We start from the raw sequence: 16,374 nt of genomic DNA on the forward strand, positions 1-16,374 counted from the left end.
TAGATGCCACTTACGGATGCTACTATTTTTCCTTAAGGCAACAACATCCCACAGCCTACAATAGGCAGCATTCTTCCTGTGTGCCTATGGTATATATAACTTTCAGTTGCCCAGATTTTCAGAGGAATAGCACTATGAGTGCCAAATGAACTACACCACTCCAACATGCATTACCCACAACCCCAAAAACTAAAATGACATAATTTGGTCAAAAAAAGAAAAACCAAAAGGAAGACAAAGGATATTATAAGTAAGAGAGGAAAAAAGAAACAGAAAAGGCAACTACAGAGAGCAGAGAATGGCTATTAAGACATCCAGATGTAAGGGTCTGATTTAAAAATTAAATAAGAGCCAAGATAAACTAAAGATCATAAAGTAACTCTTTGGAGACAACAGGAACACATATACCAGACCTGAGACTACCCATTAAGACAGGGTAAAAATGAAATCCAAGAAAAGGAGAGCTGACATAGTGGAACATGTCAAGGTGGCAACAGGCCTGGCCAAGGGAGAGAGGGTGTCCTGAACTCAAAAAAGATCCTCTTCTTTTGACAAAAATAATTCTAGAGAATGGAGGGGCATAAATTTTTAGGGAAAGATTAAAATGCCATTTGAGAAGAGCTAATTCCTTTCATTCTGATTCAATTTTAACAGCTTTCTGAACTGTCATTCAATTTCCTGAATGTGCTGGCCCACCAAAAAGAATTGTCTTATGCAGAATATTAGTCACAATTTGTAGAGATATACCCAACTGTAAATTAGTGAACTACCTTTCTGACACTACTGACTCTCATGGAAGAATGATTCAAAAACCTTTAATAAGTCTGTATTTGGAATAGGATCCAAGGCCCTTCATAATCTGGTCCCTAGCTTTTTACAGAAACTCTTAACTCCATGCAGACTGATCTCTTCACTCTCCCGGGGTGGTCTTCCTGCCTTTGCTTCACCTTTTCTTTGTACACTGTGTCTCTTCTCTATCAAAGTCTAATCACCCTTCAAAACTCAATTCAAATCTCATTTCTGTGAAACCTTTCCTAATCACAATGTGTTGTTTTTTCTTGTAAAATACCATGACACTCTTGCATCTCACATATTAGCTTCCCTGGTTTTTAAAATTTATTTTAATATGCTTTTGCCTTATGTCTCCAACAGGACACAATCAGCCAATAGTGATCTTGAGGGCAGGACTATGTCTTGTCTTTCGTTTTCATCACTAGATCTAACACAGGAGAGAAAATATGGTATAATGGAAAGGGCACCAGCTTTGAGTCAGGAGCCAGTGAGCTTTGGTTTGAATCTGTGTTCAAATATTACGTCAGATGCTTACTATGTAATGATACTATGTAAAGAAGTTGCAAATTACAACTTCTAAGGATCTTATTTTCTTCTACTGTAAAACAAAGACAATAATACAAACAGTTGTAAGGGAAAATTTTTTTAAATCTTAAAAGTGCTATATAAATGAGTTGTACATTAGTATTATATAACAGTTAGACAAAAGGATTTTTGAAAACTTATTAAAGAGGATGACTTGTCTGTTACCCTCACCCCAGAAAAGTACACAATCTTGGAAGGAGACAGAGAAATGGGCAAAGTAATAGGTGCTACACCTCAGAGATTCCCAGAGGTTGGAACTTGAGCCAAGTTCCCAGGCTTGAGCCCCTTCTCCCCCCTTAACACACATTCCCCCATGGGTGGAGCCCCAAAGTAACAGCTGGAAATTTCCCAGCCCTGTCCTAAGAGAATAGAAGCTCCATTCAAAGAAGCAACATTGGGGAGGGGGAACAGAAAAAGTGGGGGCAGGGAAACATGGGTCAGCTCAGTCAGGCTTTAGAGACAGGAACACAGTGCATTGTGAGACAGATTTGCTCCAGCAACTGGTGTAGAGCACTGCAGAGACAGGAAACGTCACAATGGCTCTCTGAAAACCGGAGATGTCTCAATTGTTAGAACCAACTCTCCGCCTGTTCCCATTACAGTACTGCTCAGTACTTCTGAGTAGAAGTCCAGGAGAAAGTCCTTGCCAAGTGAGACAGAAAGGTTGGACTAATGCTAGTGAAGACCAAAGTAACAAATGGTTCAAAGGTCAATCAAGCCCCATATGCTTTTAACTCTCCTGCAGATTCCCCCTTAAAGTAGTCAATCTGAAAGAGCAAGCGCCTCCAGATAGCCAGCAGGGCTAAGTATACTTAGCAGAAAAACAATTAGCCAAATATCTCCACTAAAACTTTTGGTCACTGGGTTTCCTTTCCCTCTCACTCCTCCCTTCCAGTAGAAAGAAAAGCTCCATTCTTTGCATCTGTCCTTAGGAATTATACTGGAACTTCTTTACAAAGAGACTGGGTGTGGTATTCATCATCTTTACTGTATAGTGTTAAATATTTTTTAAAACAGATGAATAATTTGACCTTGTAATTCCACTATTGGACTAATACACCAAGGAGGTAAAAGCAAGGTCTTTCATATAAAACAAGATAGGAGCAGCAGCAAGGTGCCCACTGATGAGGGAATGGCTGAACAAATTGTGGCATACAAATGTAATAAATTTTGCACAGGAAGCAATCTCAAAGATGAGAAAGTCAAAAGAAACAGAAAAACTGCTATCGATGAAGTGATGAAGAGGAAAAAAACAAACAGAAAAACTGTTACGAATGAAGTGAGGAAGAGGGGAAAAAAAAAAAAGTAGAACCAAAAGAATGTCCCCAATGAAATAAAAATGCCAATACAAGTCAATCAAACTCAGATTTGTTTCAAAGACTAATCCTAAAACCCAGAGAACAGATACTGGAACACATTTTCTCCATCTTGGGGAAGAGACTTATAATTACGGAAACAAATATTTTACTTGCCACCTATGGCAGTTATTTTGTTAACTGTTTTTCTTTGTTCCAAAAGAGGATTCTATGGAAGGAAATAAATTGGCAAATTACCAGGTCGTCAAAAATATTTCCTTTTATGTTTGAATCCCCAGATCTGAACTTGGTGCCTGGCACAAAATTAGTGAATATTTGTTTAATTGAATTTAAAATGGACTGAGGTAAAGTGAAGTTAGGAGAACAATTTATAGGGTAACAACAATATGTTAAAGAAAAGCGACTTTGGAAGACTTAAGGACTCTGATCAATGCAATCAATGATCAACCACAATTCCCAATAGGAATAGGATCCCCAATATCTAATAGGATTCCCAATTAGATAAGACTACAATTTGCTCTCTAAATTGAGAGGACCAAGATGCTAACTCAAACTCAAAAAAATGCTAACTAACTCAAAGCCAAAGTAGAAATGTTTTCTTTGACCATGTGTATTTGTAAGAAGGGCTTTCTTTTTCTTTAAGGAAGGAAACAGGTTGTAAAGGTAAGAGGGAATGGGGACAGAGTATCAAAAAAAAAAAAAAAAAAAAAAGAAGGTCTGAGGCACCTTTAAAAAAATGCAGAGAATGGAAAGGTCAGAAAACACAAAGCAAAATAAGAGGTATGAAATATCCTCAGTTTCAAGTACAATTCTCTTCTGTTCTACCACGTACATGCAACAGCCCATTTTATTTGGTGCTCATTGCAAAATAAATTGTGCAAATAGTGCAAAAATAGTACAAAATAAAACATTTTTTAAAACATGAACTGAACTGGAAAAAAGAGAGATGAAGGAAAATATCTAGTTTTGAGCAATATTAAATCAAGGAACAATTCTACCAATGGTTGTTTTTGCCTGCATGATATCCCAACAGCTCTGTATTAGGAAATCATCTCCTAAGTCTCTGCAGGGTACACAACAGCATCTGTGGTGAAATGGAGCAAGGAGGAGGAGGAGGATATTGGAACTTGAGAGCTTGGTTCCCGATTCTCCTTCTTGATTTTCAGGAAATGAGGTGAGTGAACTTTAGTGTCTCTAGACTTATTTCACCAGTCTCAGGAGATGTAGAGAAGGGAGAGGCAGTGATACTGACCAAAGACTGAAGAGCAAAATGAGAAATATAACTATTAAGTGCTACATAAATGTTTAGTATCATCAAGTCATTTCCTCAGCTTTTAATTACTCCCTATCCCTCTAAGAGGCACTTTTCTAGTGTTTGATAAATGAAAGACTGATGTGGGGAAGGATTCTTTATCAAACACAACCATGTTAAGATCTAATCTATTGTGTGAGAGCATGCACATGTGTGCACAAACACACATACACACCACACTTCATGCTCTAAAATACTCAAGTTTATTCCTCCAACTTCATATTATAGATTGAATCAAGTAGCCCCCTGAGCCTTACCTCTACCTACCTTCACCTATAGGAAAAGGAAGTGGTCTCTAACCAAAAAAAGAAGTTATACATGCAAAGGTCACTTGAATTTACTTAGAATAGTGAAGGAAATGAAACCTCTCTCAGAAGGTGTTTCTTCCATCATGAATGTGTGAAACCTTCTGGCCTCTCCCTTTCACCCCCAGTACTTATGGGGTATATAATTGCCAGATATTCCACTGATAGTTTTTATAACTTAATACCTCCATACTCAGCTTGAACCCAATTTTAGCCCTAAAGACTAAAAAGAATATTAAGTAGCTATCACTGAACTTACATTGGCCCACTCAGCTTTTACAAAATAAGTCCTTTTTAAAGAGAGATCATAGAAGTGAACCAAGTTGAAACTTCCATCTACAACTTATACCCCTGTCCTAGTGCAGATCTGACCAATTTCTAAATAATTCTACTCCTACATGCTATTAGCTAAAAGGATGGGAATAAGGCTGGGAGATAAAGTATGTCAAATGGGTTCAGCTCTGTAACCTACAAACAAAATTAATACCACTATGATACATTCTTGAAATCCAGAAGTTCCAGGTGTAGGATTGAGTTTCTTGAATTTAACATTTGTCATATTTGTACTAATCAAGCTCCCACACTGGTCATTACTTGCTCTTTGAACACAGAATACCCAAAATGCCTCACCAATTCAATTACCAGTACAAAAGTCTCAATAAAAGAAACTCCAATTCCTTTCTTCTCTTCTCCTCCTACATGAACTACATGGACTCCAAAGGGAGAGGTTAAAGGCCTAGAACTAGAGAGTTCTCTGCATCCTTTCAGTAGTTAATTGTGTCCCTCTCAGCTCTGGGGTATGCATGATATATCAAGAACAGTTTGTCATTCTGTCTTAATATCCAACTCTTATTCTGCAGCAAGGATCAACACCTAGTTAGAAACTACTAAGACAACTGATAATTGTCCTATATTGCAGATAGGTTCTTTTACAATTCCAATTCAATGTCTACTTAATAAACAATTATTATACCATATCAAAAACAGAAAGTATGAAAACTCTACTAACAAAAATTAAAGCAATCTTAGAGCTATTTTGTCCAATTACATGACAATAAATTTAACAACTTAAATGAAATGGAAGAATACTTACAAAAATATAAACTGCCCATATTAACAGAAGAGGAAATAGAATATCTAAATAAACTTATTTTAAAAAAACAAATTGAAAAGGCCATAAATGAGATTCCTAAGAAAAAAAATCAGGATCAGATAGATTTACAAGTGAATTCTACCAAACATTTAAAGATCAACTAATTACATTATTAAATAAATTATTTGGAATAATAGTCAAAGAAGGAATCATACCAAATTCCTTTTATGAAACAAATATGATGCTGCTACCTAAACCAGGAAAAACAAAAACAGAGAAAGAAAATTATAGATCAATTTTCCTAATGAATACTAATGCAAAAATCCTAAATAAAATACTAGCTAAAAGTCTATATCAATATAGCACAAAGATTATACATTGTGACCAAGTGGGATTTAAACCAGTAATGCAGGTTTGGTTCAATATCAGGAAAACTATTAACATAATTGATTATACTAATAATCAAATCAACAAAAATCATATGATTATATCAACAGAGTCAGAAAAAGCTTTTGCAAAATACAATACTCATTCCTATTAAAAACATAGATATAAGTGGATTTTTCCTTAAAATGACAAGCTGCATCTATATAAAACCATCAGCAGGCATAGATAAAGTTAGAAGCCTCTTCAATAAGAGTGAAACAAGGTTGCCTATTATCACCAATATTATTCAGTTTTGTACTAAAAAATGCTAGCCTACCATTAAGAAAAGAAAAAGAAATTGAAGGAATCAGAATAAGCAATGAAAGCAATAAGATCATCTCTTTGTAGGCAAAATGAAGTATACTTAGAAAATAGAAATTCAACTAAAATTTTATTTGAAAAAATTAATCTGGGCAAAGTATCAGGATATAAAATAAACTTATTTAAATCATCAGCATTTCTATATATCATTCACAAAAAGCCCTTTCAAGAAGAGATGAGATATTTCATTTAAAATAACCATAGACAATATTAAAATACCTGGGAGTAAAGCAGTACCAGATCTTAAACTGTATCATAAGGTGGTAATTATCAAAACTATCTGGTACTGGCTAAGAAACAGAATGGTATAAATGATGATAGTGACTTCATTACTTTGATAAACACAAAGATCTAAGTTTGGGAATAAGAACTCACTATTTGGTTTTAAAAAAATTTTGGGAAAACCAGAAAACAGTTTAGCAGAAACCAGGAATAGCCTGATATCTTATAACATTTATCAAAATATGGTCAAAATGATACATGAGTTAGACATAAAGATATCATAAATAAATTAGAAGAGCATGGAATCTACTACCTATCAAATTTATGGATAAGAAAAAAATTATGAATAAATAAAAGATAGACCTTGTGGGAAGTAAAAAGGATAACTCCAATTACATTAAATTAAAAAGGTTTTGTACAAATAAAACCAATGTAGCCAAGATTAAAAGGAAACCAGAAAATTGAGGGGTAGGGGGAATTTATAGCCAGTTTCTCAGATAAAGATCTTATCTCTAAAATACATAGAGAATTATGTCAAATTTACAAGAATTTGAGTCACTCCCCAATTAATATAATAGTCAAAGGATATGTACAGGCAGTTTTTGGAAGAAATCAAAGGTCATATAATTATATTTTTAAATGCACTAAATCAGAAATATAGAGAAATATACATTAAAATAACTCTCAACTGTCATCTCAATCTATTAAATTAGCTAAAATGATAATGCTGGAGGGGATATGGAAAAATTAGTAATCTAATATACTGTCAGTGGAATTGTGAACCAATTTAATCCCTTTGGAGAGCAATATGGAATTACGTTATAAAACTGCATAGACTCTGACCCAGCAATAACTATTAGATCTGTTTTCTAAAGTAATTAGAGAAAAAGGAAAATAATCTATGTGTTTCAAAATATTTGCAGTAGCTCTCTTTGTGGTGGCAAAGAACAGGAATTGAGAAGATACCCATAAATTGGGAAGTGGTTGTATAAGTTGTAGTATATGATTGTAATAGAATACTGATGTTGTTGTTCGTCCTTTATTCTCTAAGAGGACCATGGCACCAGAGAGATGATCCCATGGCCGTGTCTGTGAACAGCATTTCAGGGAGGGAGGACTGAGCAAGGTAACCAGCCTCACTTTTCCCTCTGGAGCCAATTAGGTCCAGTGTCAAGATATAGATCAAGACAAGTGAAGATGGCCTCTTTGTGTGCTCTGAGAAAAAATGAGCAGATTGGTTTTAGAAAATCATGGAAAGACTTGCATGAAATAGTGCAGAGTGAAGCAAAAAAAACCAAAAAAATACTGTATACTGTAGCACTAATATTATTCAGAGAGTAACTGTGAATGACTAGTTTTGAGAATTATCAAATTTTATCACAATTTGAATATGAACATATGATTATTCAAATCAACTGTGAAGGACTTATGAAATGCTTTCCCCTCCAAAGAAAGAACTGTTATGAGCCAAGTACATTTTGTATGGTTCTACATATGTATATCCAAATCAAATACTGGTCTTCTCTAATGTGGGGTTGAAGAAAGATAATTCAGAACTCAAAAGGTAACAAAAAATAAAAATAAAAACAATTTTTAAAACCTATTATAGATAGGGGCAACCAAGTGGCACAGTAGATAAAAGCACTGACCCTGAAGTCAGGATGATCTGAGTTCAAATTTAGCTCAAACACTTGACACTAGCTGTGTGATTCTGGGCAAGTCACAAACATAACTACCTCATTAAACAACAACAATTGTACTATGTCTGAATTTAATGACAATGCTAAATGAGTAGGCAAAGACTCATTCCTAGTCCTACCATTTGTGCCAAACTATTTGTGCCAAAGTTTCTTTCTTCCTAATGTAGAGACCAGAAAAGAAACTGATTTCTCCAAGAAAGAAATGAGATGGGGTAGAGAAAGGATACAAGAAAATGTGTAGAAAGAGCTTTGCTAGGAGAAGAAACTCTTTGGCTTTAGACAATTAATTCTTGAATAACTGACTCAGACTCTATGAAAGATAGTTACAATCTGTGAGCAAATATTGGTGTCGTAGTGTCATAGTACTTTACAAAATAATCAAAGAAGGAAAAAAATGTCCAAAAGAAGTGAAGCTGGTGACTTTTCACAGCTTTCCCTCACTTAAATCCAATTCACTCGCATGACATGGCATCACCTCCCTGATACCATGGTTCACTTATGTCTTAGAAATCAACAAAGCTAAAAGTTCTCTGGACAAGACAGCACCTGTATTTGGTTATTTAGAATTTGAGAGACTGAATGAAGTGATGGGAATCGTGGCCAAGAAAGGGGAGGAATGTCTATTCCAGATACAATGCAACTTTTCCTTCCGTTAAATCTCAGAGATTAAAAGAAAAGATTATATTCTTCAAGGAATACCAAAAGCAGTGATAGGTACTACCTAGATGCTTGGGACAATAGGCAGAAGAAAGTCAAGGGAGGAGGAAAGACTACTTTCTTTCAAAGAAATATAAGTAGATTTTTTATACATTGACTGGATAGCTAAGGAGCAAAAAAAAAAAAAAACAAAAAACTCAATCAACAACTACACAGGATAAGCTAACAAATATCCGGGAAGTTTTCCTGTAGCAACAGCCATCAAAACAAAATTATTTTAACTTGATAATATTTTCCTCCCATCTCTTGCCACTTTTATACAAACAAGTTTGTTGGTTTTAGGTGTTTTTTTTTTCTTTTAAATAATTTGAAAGAGGAAATCAAGCCTCTTTACAGCAGAGACCTCAGATGCCAAACTAAACTCAAAAGATATTCCCAGCTGGATCCAAGTACCCAGATTATAGAAATATATATGATGGAAAGTTTGAACTTAATACCCTTTTCACAGTCTCACACCCTCACATCTCATTCCCCTCTTTCTCTGTTTTTCTCTCTCCCCACCTTTAACTCTCCTCCATTTCTTCCTTCTCTTCACCTCTCCCCTTTCTACTATGAACCACGGGATATGCCCACAGAAGAACAAGCCATAGCTTCTTTTCCCTCTCTTCTTCTCTTCTACAGTCACTCCTCTTATTAGAAACCACTCAACAAAGTTCAAGGGAAGGTGGGGCAGAGTAGGTAAATGGGCAAGTATAAAGGGAAGCTGGTGTAAAACAAAATGAAATGATGAATCATCCAGTTTGAGAATTGTAAACTGCACTATTGACAGTTACCAGTGTGTACTAGGAAGACAGACCCAAGTGGCCCAAACTAAATTTTGTATTCATTGGTGCAACAATGCTCCCTGGGAGAAGAAAAAGAGAAAAGAAAAGTAGAGGAGGACTTCTCCCACACTTACCTTCCTGCAGTTTTATACTCTGGAGGTACAGTGGATTCCTTAGGACATTGCATCGTCCTGGCTCATCCTCCTTAGTGAAGAGCAATAGATCAGAATACACAAATAATGTCACCTGAGTAAGGAAAAGAACCACAGAGGATAAGATGAAGAACTGTGGAAAGCACTTGCCAATAAGCAAAATCTCAGAAGGCCTTCTTAGTTATGAGGACAGGAACTGAGTCTTATATAAATTTTGTATACCTTCAGTACCTCATACAGTATTCTGAACACAGTAGGCATTTCATGTGGGCTGACTGAATTACTAACTTATTGAATAGAAGAATGACTAAAAATCATAATGTGACTTACTAGATTTGTTTCATCTGATTGAACAATCTCCCCTAATTTCAGGCCTTTTACCAGGTCATTTCTTCTCTTCTGATAACCATGTCCATTGCCATGACAACCAAATTCCTCCAGCTGAGTGACAAGAGTATCAAAAGAACTGCACTAAAGGATCTTTACTATTATCTTTTATTTTGATCTATGCCATCTAGAGCTAAGCCAGAAGTCTCTCAGAAACAATTTTAACTAGCATTCATTCAAGAACACTTCTAGAAAAGCAATGGTATTCATCTACTATATGTGTGCATCTCTTTTTAATCTGCGACACTCTTTCATATACATCATCTCATTTGATTTTCCAATAACCCTATAAGAAAAGGCAGAAGAGAAGGTATTAGCTCTATTTTTACAGACAATGAAACGGAAGTTCAAGGAGATCACCCAGCTATGTCTCCACAGACCTGGAATCCCCAGGACTATCCAGAACTGGTACAATGTACTTTCCACTATCTTAGGTCTCTGACTGCCATTTCAATTATTTAGTCTAACAAAAACATGCATATCACTTATATAGTTTCTTTTTGTAATGTTCACTTCAAAAATCAGCACTCAAATTACATCACAATTAAACTGACTCAGCACTGTATTTATTTGATGGTTCTTTCTTATTAATCATTTTTGAAAGATTTAATTTCCTATTTCCACATTCTGAAAGTCACTTTACCAGCCATATGCAAGATTAGGCTGCATATGACCTTTTCTTCTTTGGCCAAAAAGCAACAAAATGTAACTAACCTGAGATCCTGAAATGAAAGCATTACTCATCGCTGTGTAAGACTCTGCCCTTCTAGTACTTGATCTTCTAGAGACTCTACTCTACTCTAACATCCTAGTTCTCTACCACATTAATCTTTACTTTTTTACTTTTACTTCTTAATCTTTTTTGAGTCCTATTCTCCTTAGGCTGACTAGTGATAGCTACAAGCCCTTTCTCAGAATAATGTTCATTGCCTGCATTCATAATTGGAAGAAATGCTAAATTTCAATTAGAAACTAGTAAAAGTAAACATTTCATTTCTACCCCTTCCAAGTTCACAGACCCACTAAAACTCTATTCATAGGTGCTTCTAGACCATGAATTCAAGGTTAAGATCTGTAGCTATTTCTTTACTACTGAAAGTCAGAGCTTAGACTTAAATCTAGGTTTTCTAATTCAATGTGTTTACATCTATACCACCCTACCTGTGTCCAACCTAGCAGCAGCAAAAGAATCACATGATTATAGCCTTTTATAAGGCTATAACTTGTAAGACTATGGTGGCAGAGGAAGTGGAAAAAATAATGAATATCATGAGTGAAGGAGTATGAAAAGACAAGAAAACACACATGAATATAAGAAAAGGATTTAGGATGAAAGGTGGGGTGGAAACAAGAGATTAGGTTGGTTACATTTGAGAGTTTTTTCTGTTTTCTTTTTCCCCTGAGGCAATTGGGGTTAAGTAACTTGCCCAAGGTCATACAGTTAGGAAGTGTCTGAAAAAAGTGTCTGAAGCCACATTTGAATTCAAGTCCTCCTGACTTCAGGGCTGGCGGTCTATCCACTGCACCACCTAGCTTCCCAGGTTAGTTACATTTGAAAAAGAAAATCCAACACACACAGACACACATATATCACACCTCAATCCTTCCTCTCTCCTCTCAATCCAAGCCACAAATAGGCAGCAGTGAGTGATGGGTAGGATTAAAACACCTTCTGCAAGCCAAAAAAGTCATAGAAGTGCAGAAGTGGACAGCAAATGGAGAAAAGACAGCAGGGAGATGAACAGAGCTCAAAATTAGTTTATGAACTCTCCAGAGCCTCAAATTGGAAAAACATGGTTTTAAGAAAATTGTTAAAACAGGAATCACAGTGTAGTCTAGACAGGAAGTGATTAAGGACTGAATAAAGAATTTCCCCAAAGGTCAGGTCAGGGAAAAGGACAGAGCTGGCAAAATCTAGATATGGTGACAGAGAATGAAACAGTAGAAATAGAGTCCTAACAGTTCCTTAATCTCACTTTCATCTGGCTAGTCTTGGTTGAAACCCCACCAAGGGGCCTCTGAAAAAAAAAAGATCCAGGAAGAGACATAATAGAACTTCAACCAAGCAAACTCTAGTACCAACCTCTAAGGAAGACAAAGAAACACAACACTGCAACTTTTAAATAAGTCTCAAGAAGGTCTCCTTTCCCAAGGATCACAATGAGCTACAATTTCTTGTTTTCCCCCACCACTATTGCATCAAGAAAACATCTATTGACAGAATAAATAACTACAAAAGGAATGTTCTCAAAGCTTAGGGATACACCCAGAATATCTCAACCTTCTTCTTGACCTTCACTACAAATCCACCATCTAAAAATTTATCTTAAGTTTTTCTCAAGTCGTTTTTATTTTAGATTTTGTAACTTCTCCAATTAATAAGCTCCATATATTTCTTACTTTCAATTTTAAGCATATACTTTTTTCTTTTATATCTCAGTTAATCTTTACAGGGGCCTTAATAACTCAGCAACTAAGAGTAATGCTGCATTGCCTTTAAAAAAATTATTTTAAAAAATGACACTGGCAATAGAGTGAGAAGCTCTGGGTATATCCATAGTCTTTGAAAGTATGCTAAATTGTCAGAAATCCTTAACAAAGGAATCGCCATAAAGTAATGGGACTGGCAATGTGGTCCGAAAAGTAATGACATGAGAACCAAAAGGCTGAAGTTCTCATCTCTAACATTAGCTCACTATATAACCCTGCTTTTCCCTTCTCTGAGTCTCAATTTCCACATCTGTAAAATGAAAAGGTTAGACTTTATTCTGAACCAAAAAAGACAACAATAAAATGCTCTAATTCCACAGAGATGAGGAGAAGGATGGGACTAAGGGCACCACCATTCTTCCAGTTCCCTAGGCTCACAATATTAATGTCATCCCTGACTCTCACCCCTACTACACATTAATTCATTTTTGCTTACAGAAAACATCTTTTTGGGGGCAGCTAGATGGCGCAGTGGATAAAGCAGTAGATTGAGCACCAGCCCTGAAGTCAGGAGGACCTGAGCTCAAATCTGGCCTCAGACACTTAACACTTCCTAGCTGTGTGCCTCTGGACAAGTCACTTAACCCCAATTGCTTCAGAAAATTAAAAAAAAAAAAACAAAAAACTTTTTTCTCTTCTCACACTCTCATCACTTTGGTGCAGGTCTGGACTATTGCATATAACCTGTTGATGGATCTGCCAGGACCTAGTCTCTCTCTTCTCTAGCCCCTCCTAAGTCAGCTGCCCAGGTGATCATCCTAAAACTCAGGGCTGACTATGTCACTCCCCAACTCAATGAGCTCCAACAGCTCCCTACCCCTTCTAGAAGCAAAAATGAACTCTTCTGCTTAGTATTGAAACACTTCCTAGTTCCTCAGTCTTCTTCAGCTTCACTTCCCTCCTCCTATAAAGGACTGCATCTCGTGGGTCTGTCTCTATACCTCTGCACTGGTTGTCTTCTAGGACCGAATACTCTCCTTCTTCATCTTGGCCTCTTAGCTCCCTTGGCCTTCTGCAAAAGGCCCTTCCTGCTCTCCCAAGATGCTGCTACATTCCCCTCTGTGGCTGCCTTCCATCTACTCTACATATATCTACATATGTACATATATACATACATGTATATCATATATTATATATACATATAAGTAAGAAGGGACCTACTTATTTATGTGCTATTTGCCCCAACAAAATATGAGTTCCTCAACAGTAGAGCCTCCCTTTGTGGTACACAATAAGATCTTAATAAATGCTTATTAACAGACTAAAGGCCTGAACCTGAGATTTTTTTGGTATAAGGAACTACAAGATGAAAAAGACTCCTTTTATCATTTCAAGTCAGCAGCTCCTCTGTAACTTATGGTCATAGTTACTTAGAGCGGAAGTATCCGACACCTCTGCTCCCAAACCAGACTAAAATGTGAGTGAGCTGGAATCCTCATGTTGGCTTAATAACCCGGACTACTATTTGAGTTTGACACCAGAGAACTGAGAAGTTAAATGAGTTGCTCAGGATCACATAACTAGCCAATTATGTGTCAGGGATGGGACTTGAACTCAGATTTTCCTAGCTTCAAGACCAGCTCTTTTTCTACTGATTCTATATACAGCTTATACATTCCAATAAATGCTGTCCTTCAAAGTAATTACCCAGAAGTTGGAGAAAAAATGTACAGTGACAGCCAGTTTTTTTTTTTTCAAATATTTCTATACTTCTGCTTTGGATACTGTAAGCTTGTCACACCTCATTTTTAAGACTAATATAGACTGTCTGTCTTCTCAGGGAGGGGGGGCTAAAAGAAAGGGAGGGTGAAAAATGTGAAACTCAAAATCTTGTAAAAAATGATTCTTTATACACATAATTTGAAAAAATACCATTTAAAAAATTAAAACAATACAACCCATTCTAATCTGACATCATTCACTAAAATCAGCTCCAAATGAATTTTTAAAAAAAACCCAGAATATTAGAGATGATAAGTACCTTAGAGATTATCTAGTTCAATGCCCAGTTTTATCTAATCCATTTTCATCACTTTTAAAATGAGGAAACTGAAGCCTTAGCTTAAGATCACTTCCAAAAATCAAATCTATAGTCAAAGATTTTTTCACTGAAGGCATTCAAAATAGTGTTCTTCAGACCATAAAAGCCATTCCTAAAGAGAAGTGCCCAAAATGTTCTAATGAAATTCATTATTGGGATGAATATTTTCCAAAATGGCTAATCTGAGAGGATTCATTTGAATGAATAGGCTATTTCATTTTGTTTTTTCTTAATCTATTTTCACCTGAATGACACCAAAGGAAATACACAAAATAATAGCCTCCCTTCACAAAAGAAAGTATGACTAAAGTCTATCTCTAATTCCAGGGATGAAAACCTAATTGGTCCAGCAGCAAAGTCAAGCTCAAGATTTAATGCATGATGTAATGGGGCCAAAGTAGCTCAAAGGCTAGATGAGTCCTAGATTCACTGGTAAATAAAACACAAAACTTCCAACTCCCCAAAAAAGCTCCTGGAAATGAAACTTCCTAGGGCACTTGCCCAATAGCATTCTAGGGATTTTCTTTTTAGAGAATTATCACTAATTGTGTTAGCTGGAAGCAATCCTGAAAATTGTGTAAAACAAGTAGAAATAACTATTCAGCTAAGGAGGATGAGATAGACAGTGGAGTGAATTTTATCTTGGCAGAACTAGAGCCCAACAGAAGTCAATCTACAAATATAGAGCAGATTCTAGATTTGTGCTAATATGGACAAGAGAAGCCTAGATAACCATTCTCTACATAAGCTAAAAACCCCATTTCAATTAATCGATATCTTCGATTTCTCCCTCCTCCAAATCTCTCAACAGAGTCATTCTCAGTTTATCCTCTTTTCTCTGTCTATGGAGGTACCCCAAGTCTAGCAATGATGAGGGGGAAAATCAGGCACCTCAATGGTTTATAAGAACAATTGAGAACTCACTTAAGTACCTTACCTTGGAAGTTTTGTTTCTCCCCTCATAAAGCAGAAGCTCCTCAGCCAGCAGCAGAGTCCGAGCTGTGTTACAGAGATCTAGAGGCTGAAAACAAAGTAGAGGTTGAACTCACAGGATAGGGATGAAGAGTTCCAATGGGACTGGGGGAGAAGGGAATCCCAGGGTCAGATTGCCCCACAGGGGCCTGGGAAAGATATGAACCAGCTGAACCACCTGGGGACTCAATTCTTATCAGGAGGAAAGCTTGCTGACCAGTTGGCTGGAACGGAAGAGGGGAGAAACCACCCACTTGTGCTTAACACTTACATAGTCTCAAAAGAGAGGAAAAAATATAACCACTGTCCTCGTGGGAAGCAGTCTGACAGACAGCCCAGAGGCAACTCTAATGAGGCTGCTTTCTTTGGGCAGGAAGCAAAACCACACAGCGTGGGTCCTTTTGAGGTCCAGCCCCTTCCCATAGCCTGCCCGCTGCTTTGCCAGAGACACCATCAATGGCTTCATGCCACACACATTCCTACCCTCTTCACCCCAGGGAGAATCACAATGAGGATCTCTCTGGGAGTCAGATTAGCTCCTTCCACAAATTGACTGCTGGCAGTGTGTAATACCTACTGGGTTCTTTTATCCTCACATCTCCTGATCACAAACCCAACAGATTCTTACTCCACTAGTTACTGGCTTTCATCCAAAAAGCCCTTTCTTGTAGCCCCTGCACTTTCTTGATCAAACTGATTGATTCTCACAGAACTTCCCAGAGCATTCTCAGCCCTCTAGGTCAATGCATCACTGTGCTAACCAACAGCTATCATATTTC

At 36.7% G+C, this 16,374-nt stretch overlaps 1 protein-coding gene across 7 annotated transcripts in view; it reads right to left on the minus strand.

Moving 5' to 3' along the window:
• RGS3 (regulator of G protein signaling 3) overlaps window positions 1–16,374 on the minus strand; it is a 172,270-nt gene that overhangs the window by 92,041 nt on the left and 63,855 nt on the right. For all 7 annotated transcript variants that reach the window (XM_074293639.1, XM_074293638.1, XM_074293641.1 and 4 more), the window contains 2 exons: window positions 15,561–15,644; window positions 9,688–9,799 (listed from right to left, as the gene is read on the minus strand). In XM_074293639.1, the coding sequence (XP_074149740.1) occupies window positions 9,688–9,799; window positions 15,561–15,644 (196 nt within the window). The remainder of the gene's footprint in view (window positions 1–9,687; window positions 9,800–15,560; window positions 15,645–16,374) is intronic.

This window comes from Sminthopsis crassicaudata, chromosome 2, assembly GCF_048593235.1.
Source record: "Sminthopsis crassicaudata isolate SCR6 chromosome 2, ASM4859323v1, whole genome shotgun sequence".
Taxonomy (NCBI): Eukaryota; Metazoa; Chordata; class Mammalia; order Dasyuromorphia; family Dasyuridae; genus Sminthopsis; species Sminthopsis crassicaudata.